Source organism: Lupinus angustifolius, chromosome LG12 (genome assembly GCF_001865875.1).
Source record: "Lupinus angustifolius cultivar Tanjil chromosome LG12, LupAngTanjil_v1.0, whole genome shotgun sequence".
In the NCBI taxonomy this organism is placed as follows: Eukaryota; Viridiplantae; Streptophyta; class Magnoliopsida; order Fabales; family Fabaceae; genus Lupinus; species Lupinus angustifolius.
Window position 1 is genome coordinate 2,093,542 of NC_032020.1, and position 11,824 is coordinate 2,105,365.

General features: G+C 30.0%; 1 protein-coding gene across 1 annotated transcript; it reads left to right on the forward strand.

The window, feature by feature from the left end:
- LOC109361564 (axial regulator YABBY 1-like) lies at nucleotides 7,483-11,013 on the forward strand. Its single transcript, XM_019607056.1, has 7 exons — nucleotides 7,483-7,802; nucleotides 7,915-8,067; nucleotides 8,258-8,384; nucleotides 9,450-9,498; nucleotides 9,767-9,842; nucleotides 10,598-10,672; nucleotides 10,781-11,013. Exons 1-7 carry the CDS (start codon nucleotides 7,689-7,691, stop codon nucleotides 10,847-10,849), a joined length of 663 nt encoding a protein of 220 aa, XP_019462601.1. The 5' UTR covers nucleotides 7,483-7,688; the 3' UTR covers nucleotides 10,850-11,013.

Here is an 11,824-nt window from a genome sequence, read left to right on the forward strand (position 1 = left end):
AAATCTTTGGAAGGCAGCCAATTAGGTTATAAAATACTTACAAAGAACAAAGGAATTATGTTCTCACATACATAAAGTGATTCAGTTAGAGATCATTAGGTATTCTTATTTAGTCTTGTTAAGATGTCAATAAAGTTGAAAATACATGTAAGATTATATTTACCTATTAAGTGGATGATAAACTATTTTGAAAAGTGTTAAGCAAATACTTATAGGTTCATCCATTATGGTAGTGATTTTCATAACTTATTATAAGGTATCTAATTATGGAATATGGCTATACAATTGTCACTTGACTACTGATTTGGATATATTGAAAGACCACTAAAGTTATATTGTGACAAAAGGTAAGCAATGATATATCCCATTTAAGGAAACAATTCAGAATGGTCAAATATCTATAGAGCATATTGACACAAACTTCAAGTTGTAGATCTACTCACTATATGTTTATCATCTAAGGTCTTTAAGAAGTACATTACTCAAATGAGTATTGTATCATTTGATGATATTTTGGCTTAGTCGGAGTTTGTATTTGGATGTTCTCTTTTTATAGACATATTTATGGATATGGATATATTTTTCTGTAGAATAAGGTTTATGGTTCAATTTCACTTTGAAGTTTATTTATAGGATCTCACTAAAGTAAAAGAGGACCAGCTGAAAATCGACATGTATAGATCACATTCATGTGATTTTGATGCTACACATTTCATGATTTATCTAATGTCATTTAATTGTGTTAATATTAGTGATCTTTGATTGGTTTAGTTATCATTGATATAACAAAAGCCGCTTTGGTTCTATATATTGATATAATTAATGGACGAGATAAAGATATGTCTCAAGTTTATAATAACGTATTTTTGATCACTTAAAGTCTAACATAATTTGTAAAATTACATATGTGATTAGTGGGAGATTGTAAGAAATTTTAGGTCACACATGTAATGTTTAGATGTGTTTAGAGTCCTTATTTTAAGTAGTCAAATTAAAGTGATCTACTTCAAGTAAGATATGTGGCTATAAACATAATTGTCATGAAAATTATTGGGTAGATACCTAAAGTCTTATTTCTATTTTTATGATGGGAAAAAAATAAGAAATAAGAAAATTGACAAGACATCACCCTTAATGAAAAGGAATGATTGTCTTATAAATAAGGGTTATGGTCCCCAATTGTAGACACCACAAAACAATATGAACTACAACATAAGTTATTCTCTTCATCTCATTAGAGAAGAAACTAAGACTAAATATGGTCTACAATTGGAAGGCCAAAAAACCTACATATTCTACTATGAATATGCATTTACATACAATGTCATAGGACATGGAGTTGATGGATACATGATGAAAGATAATATAATATAAAGTTCATTCATCATATTCTCTATGAATATATTAAGGTACGCTTCCACTCTAAGTTTTATATCTACTCTTGATGATTTGACATGAAAGATCTTGACAATATATGATGATAATGTTCATCATCTTTAATGTGTATTACGTGTCTTTTAAGTATATAAAGTCTCACACCATACATTAAAGTCTATATTAAAGATTTTTACTACATACCCCTCTCGAGCAATAGAGGTTTTTGGAAGGAAGAAAATGGTAATTAGGATTCATGAACATCAAGGAGGCAATCTTTACACAACGTCTTTAATTTTAAACTTAATATAATTTTCTGTTTTCCTTTGCTCTCAAATTAAGTTTGACTTCCAAAAAATGTTCAAAAATAATTAATTACTACATTCAAGAGACATTTCAGTTCTCGTAGGATACAAACTTACTATTTACTTCATGACACATCTCTGCACTTGCTGTTTTAGCATACTAAATTTGTGATGTCCTACGAGATCACTATTTATTAGTTATCGTAGTATATAAATTTGCGATAATATTTTTTTGTAATAAAATTGTAAATCAAAATAGATAACATCTTTTCTTCTATGTTCTATGTATAAAGAAAAAAAAATTATGTTTCTTTTTTTATTTATGAAAGTAAGTGTCTCTCTTTAACGTACAATTTTATTATGATGTTGACAAACATAATTTTTTTAAGGCAATTGGTGCTCCAACGTACTAATGTCGTTATCCATGACAAAATCCAAAGAAATGCACAGTACTCATTTCAAAAAAGATGATCAGGTATTGTAACAGAGAAAAGGAAAATTAATTATATTGTATAAACAATATTTTAACTTGTGGTTGTGTTTACATTGACCCTAATTGTGATTGTGAAACTGTTACAGATACTTCAAAAAACCACAGTATTGTTATAATAATTGAATTGTAAAATGCAATTTAAAATATGAGTAGAAATGAGGTGTATTAAAATAAAGCTAGGTAGCCTATTATGGCCTACTATATGACATATAGGTCAAACATTTTTGATAAATAGTTGAAGCTAAACTTTTTGAAAAAACTATTTACTTTTGAACCATTTAAAATGCATATTGGTGCTAACAAATCCGTCATTTAATTATATTATACAATAATATTAATGTTTGCATGTTAAAAGATGTTCTAGTATAATAGATTTTTAATCTGCCTTATAGGCGAGGACATAGAAAAAGGCTAGACATAAACTTTAATTTTTTAAACAAATAACCATGCATTGACTACTTTATGTAACATAAAATAGATTTATTTAAGACAAAGTATCACCTCACGTCAAAGAGTGAAAAGTTAGAAAACAAGAAGGCTCTTGCATATTATCTTGATTGCAGTACTAGGCCGCATTTGATACGGTTTCAATTCAAACCAAGGAGTTATAAATACAAAGAACAAAGATTGTAGTAATGATGAAATGGAATTGTAGAAAATCGAGGAGAAGCTGTAAAACCTCTTAACTTTGAAAACAACATGTGAATGAGGAAAGCTAATCACTCCCATGCACACGTCCTTTTCTTTCTCCGTTCCCCCACCTCTGCCGCCTGCTCTCTCTCTCTCATAAATATCACAAATATTCCTCGGGAATTACGAAAGTAGTGTAGTTTTTAGGAACTCTTGGAGAAGTCGTGGACCAGCAATACAACTTCCCCGTGATCTCGTGCATCAGAGGTACGAGACTCTTACACATTCTCTTTCCAACATTTTAGAAGGGATGGACCTTAAAGATGATTTTCATTGTATATTAATAACAAAAGTACTTTTTAGCCTAGTAGTTCTTGGTTTACATGGTAACTTAGAGGTTTATAGTTTAACATTCACCCATTGCTTATTTTTGTTTTTTATAACTGTCACTTATATTATTTGTACAAGGACTCTAATATAATGTGGTTAGATTGCATTATATTCATTATTATGGATGGGTGTTGAAACATGGACATTTGTTTTACCATATAAACCAAGAACCATTAGGCTAGAGAATATTTTTATTATAAATATACAATGGAAATTGTGTTTAAGGTTCACAACTTCTAAAAGAGTGGAAGTCGTGCATGTGAAACACAACTTTCATGAAGGAGAGAGAACGTGTTAGAGTTTCGTGCCTCTGATGCACGAGATCAGAAGGAAGTCACATTGTTAGTCCACGACTTCCTAAAAACTCGTGGATCTCATCCACCAGTTCCCTAAAAACTATACTACTTCCGTAAATATTTTGAAACATATATCAAACGTGTGATAGTGTAGTTTGACTATACTATCCACGTAAATTTTTCGAATGCCAATCATTCATCCTTCTATCTTTTTTATTTTAGAATAATTACTCATTTCAATTCTTATGTTTTTCGATAAGATTTCATAAAAATTTAAAAACTCAAAATGACCCTAAATTTTTTAAAATAATTGTTAAGTTAGTTCTTTTTAGTATATTTTATAATATCTAATAGAAACTAATTTTATTCTAAAAAGGACTACTTTGATCACATTTGAAATTTTTGTGATCATTTTTTATTTTTCTATTTTTGATGGACCAAATTAGTAAAATAAAAAAATATGAGGACTGAAATGAGTATTTACTATTTTATTTATTTATTTAGGTTTTGTAGAGAGATAATAAAAAGAAGAAAAAAATAATGGATTATGATGAAACTAAATAAATATATAAAGTTTCCCCATAGATGCACTATTTATCATTTCAAATTTAAAGGTTAGTTTGATAGTTGGATTTTGGAGGGGAATAAAATGAAAGGGAATGCTCGAGAGCCGTGAAATATACTTGCGAGATTACTTCCAAGATTTTCATTTTTTTCATTCCCCTCCAAAATTCAACTCTCAAATAAACCGTAAAGGGGATTAAAGAAACTTTAGTTGCTTTGTTAGCTCCTGTTTTAATGAATGTTCTAATAATATTGAATAAGGAATTATCATTGGATATTTGTTGACAAAATGTGTAATAGTTTCCAATATACAATTTTTACTCTTTATTCCTTATGCAACATTTTTTAAAGTCATAACAAGACCATTGTCTTAACTGTGAGAATTGGTTTATGGACACAATATTATATGCAATCACATCAGTAGTCACCCCATTACATTTGTAAATAAGCTTTGTTTTCTGAGACTTGTTTGATTGTTATCTCTGCAATGTGAGTTGTTTAAGTTTATTCACGGAGTAGTAATGCTATTCATACAGTGCAGGAACGATAAAATTTATACTTTTGCATATGTAAATATTTTCAAATCAACAAAAAAAATTATGATTTTATATTTTACAAAAGTTGTAAAAATTATATTTGAAGTAGATACTTTATAATTTGAGGATGCAGGAGATTCTAATTTGAAAACGCATAATATATTCAATCAAATAATTTACACAATCTTGATGTGGAGGTTGTTGATGAAGATAAATCAATAAATTTGTTGTGCAACTTGCTTATTAACTACAAAAACTAAAAACTAGATGACAACTCATATCTACGGGAAAGACTCAGTCAAACTAAAATAGATCACGAGTGTACTTCTATCTCATAGTCAAAAGAAAAAGAATGTTGGAGAAGAGTATCAAAAAAATCACTTTGTATGTAAAGGGTGGTCAATAAGATGGAAGGAAAGGAGGTGAAATGATCATAAAACAGTAGTAGACACAATATAATGGTGAAAACATACATGACATCCAAATAAGGGTGGTTTGATGGTAGGGTGTAGGAGGTTGAGGGTGGAGTCTCACTACAATAAAATACTAACATATTAACAACTAACATACTAACAATTGCCGTTCAAAAAAAAAAGTCCGCAATATTATATGCAAGGTCTACAACACATGTTCAGTGCATGTAACACGGGCACTGGCTAAAACATGTGCTAGGGTCACACGGACATTATCATGGACGCATTGAGTAACATGGGCAACATATATGTAGGATGTGGCACATGAATTGGAATAGATGCAAGGTTGACACATGAATTGGTTAATATTAATGTAAGGTGTATGGTGAGTACTATAATAGTATAATCCTTAGGATATATAGATTTTGATAGTTCTATTGAATTATGAATGTCGGGTTAAATAATGAGGCAAAATAAATATTAACAGGTCAAACTTGTCAAGAAACCTACATAATTTTATTGGGCAAGGTGTTGAAGAGGGTGGTTGTTGGTAGGCTCTAGTATAAGTGTCCTTTTTCGTCGAAAGTTCTCATAATGAAGGAGAGCTAGGCAACTTGTTCCATTGAATGGTGGAATAAGTTGGGAGAAGTTGTACTAATAGTTTAGTTAATAATTGAGCTTTTGCTGACATCGTTAAAATATAATTACTCGAATATTCATGAGGGTATGCTCTCATGGGGGTTCAATGAAGAAGTTGGTAAAGAGAGTTAAACGTTGAGTAAGGAGAAGTAAGATATTCGCTAATGTGAAAATTTTTGTATAAATTTTCAAAGGAATGATATATTCTTTAAGGTAGAGATTATTGTGTATGTTGACTCATAAGTGAAGAAGCGAAATACAATCAAATTGTGAGGGTGCCATTATCGTGTTCTTGAGATCCCTCGAGGATGTAAACTTTCAGGGATATATTTTGGGTCGGCGTAATATACTTGTATTTATTCTTCATTCTTTTATTTGATGGTTTGTTCCCAATCATGCATCTACACAATATTTTCACTGCTAAAAATCGAATTAGGTAGTGGGATATGTGAGGTTTGAACGATTTTCAAAATTTGTTATTGCTCAAGAACAAATATAACTAAAGAGAACCATATCTAAGTTATGATGAAGGGAAATAAATCCCATCATTACATTTGTTACATTATGGACTTAAGTAGGTAAATTTATTATGTTATTTGTTTAGTATCCCAACCATTTTATTTTTCCTTTTCCTATAATTGAGAATTCTGTCTAATGTGTTAATTAACCTTTTGGGTTAATATATTTTGTTAAACTCAAGTAACTAATTATGTACTTAGTTCATTATGAAGAAAAAGACCAACTCCCTCTCCCATACTCCCATAATGTAAGTCTGGATAACTTCGTTACCAAAATTTGTTCATGATTTATGTGGAGAAATTAGAAAGAAATAAGAAAAATATATGTGGAGAAGTAGAAAAAAATAAGAAAAATATATAATGGGAGATGTTATTGAGTATATTGTTAATTAATTACTAACATATATAACATTATTATTCATGATTAATAACACACTAACATACATGCCAATTTAATTATATATATATAAATATATATATATATATATATATATCAATTAGTAAATCTTGGCTTTAAATCAACGACCAGCAGCAAAAAATTCAATTCTATTTTGACTGGATTGTTATCCCCGAACTTATCTAAATATTACATTGTAACTATTTTTGTTTAGATTTGTTTTCTTTCTCTCTTGTAACTGTTATATTTTTTAATAAAAATTTTCTTTTGCCGATAAAAAAACATTACAATTCACCATAAATAGCTATACATGTATAATAATTTATATACAAGTTAGTTTCAAATCCATTATTATGAAAGTTAAAAAATATGTTACAAATCATAATAACAATGAGAAAATATCACATATATATAACAATTTAGTAACTAGTAATATATATAACACTAATATAATAATAAATATAACACTATAATTCACACAAAATTGATATTTAAGCCATAAAATTAGTTGAAGAATTCTCTAATATCTATTTTTTGATATGCGATTCGGTTCAGTTCCAATGATTCCTAAATTTATAAAACGTCAATGAACCGAACATAAATAGTTCATTAAAAACATAACCAAACCAAATCACGAAACTGAACTGAATCATATTTTATGGTTTGGTAGACGGTAGCCGATTTGATAATCTCCAAGTTTTGAAATGGATTAGTGTTTGACGAGTATATTCTTGATATACACCATAAAAAAGAAAGCATGTATTGGGTCAATCTATTCATGTTATTTTAATATGTAATGATTTACAAAAAAACATGGTCGAAAGAAAAACATCTTTATCTTTGTAACTATCACTTTATTACAAATAATTTTCCAAACATGAGCATTATATGTATATAAGATCACAAATAGAGAAAGAAGCAAAGCACTTTCTAGGTCTATTCGACCCTTTATTACTTTGGCATCTCTTTTTCCCATCTTTCTCTCTCTCCCTCTCTCCACAACAGTAACTCAACAATCAAAACCATCAGATTCAAAGGAAATTTACCTGTCTATCAACAAAAACCTCATTGATCAGTCAATCCCATCAATCAAATCAAATCAAGAAAGGGAATCAACAAAAAGAGAAAACAACATGTCTGCCTCATCCACTTCCTTTTCACCGGACCAACAACAACAACAACAGCAACTCTCTCCCTCCGACCAACTCTGTTATGTTCATTGCAACTTCTGTGACACTGTCCTCGCTGTATCATCACTACAACCTCTTATTATTTATCTTATCATCATGTCCTTCACTCTCTATTATTGTTACTATAACCTTTAACCCTCTTAAGTTTTTTTCTTTAATTTCCATTTAGGTGAGTGTTCCTTGCACCAGTTTGTTCAAGACTGTGACTGTGAGATGTGGCCATTGCACTAACCTTCTTTCTGTGAACATGCGTGGACTGCTTCTTCCTCCTACTAATCAGCTTCATGTTGGTCACAACTTCTTCACTCCTCAAAATCTTATGGTACATATATATATGCACCGAAATGTTTCATGGAGAACTTTGAGACAATTTATAAATATTGGTACTTTGGGTTATAGAATTCAAAGTTGTTGTAACAAGCTAGGGCCTAGGGTTTTTAATTTTTATTCACCTAAGAAAAGTTAGGGCCTAGGGCTATATAGTTTTGATTGTTAGTATTGTTATGATTCAGGAGGAGATTCGAAATGCACCTTCAACAAATATGATGATGAATCAGATGCCTAACCAAAATGATTTGGTCATGAACACCATGCGAGGAGGACCAGAAGAAATTCCTAAGCCTCCACCACCTAACAGACGTGAGCATTTTCCTCTTATTCCTTAACTTCTTATCTTCACTTGTTCATTAAACTTAAATTGTTTTCTTGATGAATTTTTGTTTTTCTTACAAGTAACAATGATCTCAAAATCTTCACATGTTCTCCATGTTTGTTTTCTTTTTTTTTCTTTACTTTCCTTTTTCTACTTGTGGACCAGAGATTCTTCCGATACCACAAAAAAAAAGCTAGAAAAAGAAAAAGAATCTCAATTCACTCAAAAAAAGAATAGGGAACTCTTCTGAAATCCTTGCAGCCCATTTGGCACAAGTTTTAAGCTAATAGTGGTACCACTTAAGCAATAAAGGAAGAAAATTGGTGAAAAAAAGCTGTATTCATATCAAAACTCACTTGTCATGTTGAACAGTGGCTAAGATTTCTTGGTTTACTGCAAGTGGCAAACAAAGAACAATCTTTTGCACATTTATCTCATGCATTGCTTTTTCTCTGTCTTTCCTGTGCTAATGTTTATAACTTCAATAAAGCCACCTTTAGTTCTTCAAATATATTGCTACAACAATTACACTTTCAAAACTTTTAGGTTGAAGCAACCCATTTCCATGCTTTATGGTTTTCCCACTTTCCACAACCAAGTTTCAAGAGGATGAAAATGAAATTCATAATTTGTTTTTTTCTTCTCTTTGCCTCTCCATCTATGTCTCCTTACATGCATACAATGAGGGTTACATAATTTGTCCCCCGAAAATATAGTGCTGAATCCATTGCGAGAGTGATTGTTAGAGATAATGATGAGCCAATGATAGAAAATAGAGAGAGAATGTATGTGTGTAAGAATGGAAAAAAATCTTCTCTTGAATCGAAGATGTAAGTTGTTATTTGTACACTTACATTGAAGGATAAAAGTGTCACACTATTATATCTGAAGAATAAAAAGATCATATCCTTCTGTTTTTTCATGTTATTTATGATGCACATGCCTATCTAATACTAGAGAAGATCTTAACTCGTAAAATCGGTAAAAGGTCAGCAAAGTGATTTAATGTTCCTGTCTTTTGCCTGTGTAATGTCCATGTGTTACATGTCCAGCTCCAGAGAAGAGACAGAGAGTTCCATCAGCTTACAACCGCTTCATCAAGTAAGTTTAATAACTTTAATTTCAACTTGTTTATTTTGAATACTAAGTAGTAAGTAGTGAGTTTTACGAACACTTTCCAAATGCACATTTAATAGATAATTTTGCATCTCAGAATCCATTTGGGTCAAAGTTCTGAATCACCTAATAAATTCTCAACTCAAACCTTATCATTTCTATTTGTATATTTAAATTTTTACTTATATATTATTTGATTCCACATTTTTATTTTGATAGCATTTGGATGACATTGACATCATTGAAATTCCAGGGATGAGATCCAACGTATAAAAGCTGGAAATCCTGATATAAGCCACAGAGAGGCCTTTAGTGCAGCTGCAAAGAATGTGAGATCCAAGGATATTCTAAATCTTACTCTCTTAAGGAATTTTTCCCATTTTTAGATTATTTTCAATTTTTACTAATTAAAGAATTTTCTTTTTGTTTAGAGAAAAAGATTATGCACAACAGTATAAAAATATATTTTACATTGTCGCTGCATCATCCACCACTAATTTATAATTATCATTGACTTTTAAATAAAATTAATACAAGGTAAATAATATATTAACTATATAAATTTTTACAATGTCATTACAAAAATATTACTGATCTCTTTTGTTTAATCAATCATATGTCTAAACTCCTTGTGTTGCCCTGTTTGTTTTGTTCATTAAGGAATAAAAATTAGTTATCCAAATCTCTCTAATTATGTCACATCCAATAACATATTGCTACAGAGAAATCTTTGCAATGTGTATTGTTTTACTCGCTTAAGGTTGTTAAATGTAAACTTAAATTTTAAATAATATGTCATAATATTATAGGGCGAGACATATACTAATTAACTTACACAATTGATTTTCATTGATAATTAAGACTTTTTATTTTTGAGTTAGACTCTTGGTCATTATTGGAGAGAACAATTATATTTTTTAGTGTATTTTAAGAGTAAAATTATAATATCAATATAAGTTAAAAGGATAAAAATGTTATTGTTTTTTTTTATATTTCTATGTATTTCACTTAACTGTCCTCTTAAGTAATGAAAAGAGTATGACTCTTTATTTCTCATTTGTGGGGTCCATAATTTATTTTTCAGTGGGCTCATTTCCCACACATTCATTTCGGACTTATGCCTGATCATCAACCCGTGAAGAAAGCTAATATTCGCCAGGTAAATGAAAACCCTAGCTTCTGTTACCTCCTTTTACTTTTGGCAGCACATTAATGAAAAAAGTGACTCTTATTTCTATGGTTTCTAATCTCAATTTTGTGCGTGTAGGAAGCAGAAGACGTGCTTATGAAAGATGGGTTTTTCTCACCAGCAAATGTAGGTGTTACCCCCTACTAAAATAGTTTATGGTTTAGGGCTTCGAGTGTCACTCTTATCTAAGTAACTATTGTACTATGATTTTGTCTTATGCATATTAATGTTGTGCACTTGTGATAGTACTTGTTAGTGTTAAAAGTTGTTAGACTATATTACCCGTAATGAATGACTTTGCAATGTAGAAATAAAGGTCTTAGAAGCTATTTTTTTGATTGGTTTTCTACCTCACCTGAGAAAAAGTTGTTCTAGAATACTATTTTCAACCCTTCACAAAAATAAAATTCATAATTACTAAAAAACTAAAAATAAATGCGTTTTGTGTTTGTAAGGATTTATTGCTTCTAAAACACGGTTAGTTTTTTTTAATCCTTATAATTAACATTTTCAAACCTATTAGTTAAATATTAATCTGACATGACTTTAGTAATAGTTTATGTGAAGAAAAAATGATAGAAAATTTAGGTTTGAGTTGTGCCTTGCAACCCCCGTTGTAATGGTCTATATTTTTGTACAAGATCATGGTGGGATCGTGATTTATCTATGGTTCATGCTAAAATTTATTTTCGCCTAAGGTAGAATCTCCAAAGAAACTTCCAAACTTTCCTTTTGTTGATGTACAAGACTCATATAATACAATTTAATTTACACTCTAAGTTGTATATGAATTCGAGTAACCTTATATTATTCATAATAGTTTTTCATTGGTAATAAAAGAAGAACGAAGAACAAAGGATGGATTAAAGAGGAAGGGAGCATTTGTTAGGGAATTAACATTTCTGAAAGACCTAGGTTCCACCCACAATACTTGCCTTTTCATTTGTAGGTGAAAAGGAAGAAGAATGTTGGGTTATTTGGCATGCAACCTGTTTTTTTTATCAATAATATGTTAATATTTATTATGAGTGAAACTCGAATATTCAATTTTTTTAATTGGGTTATAAGATTTGCTGAAATTAGGTCTTGTAATTGGATTATGGCTTGTTTGACAGTATGATA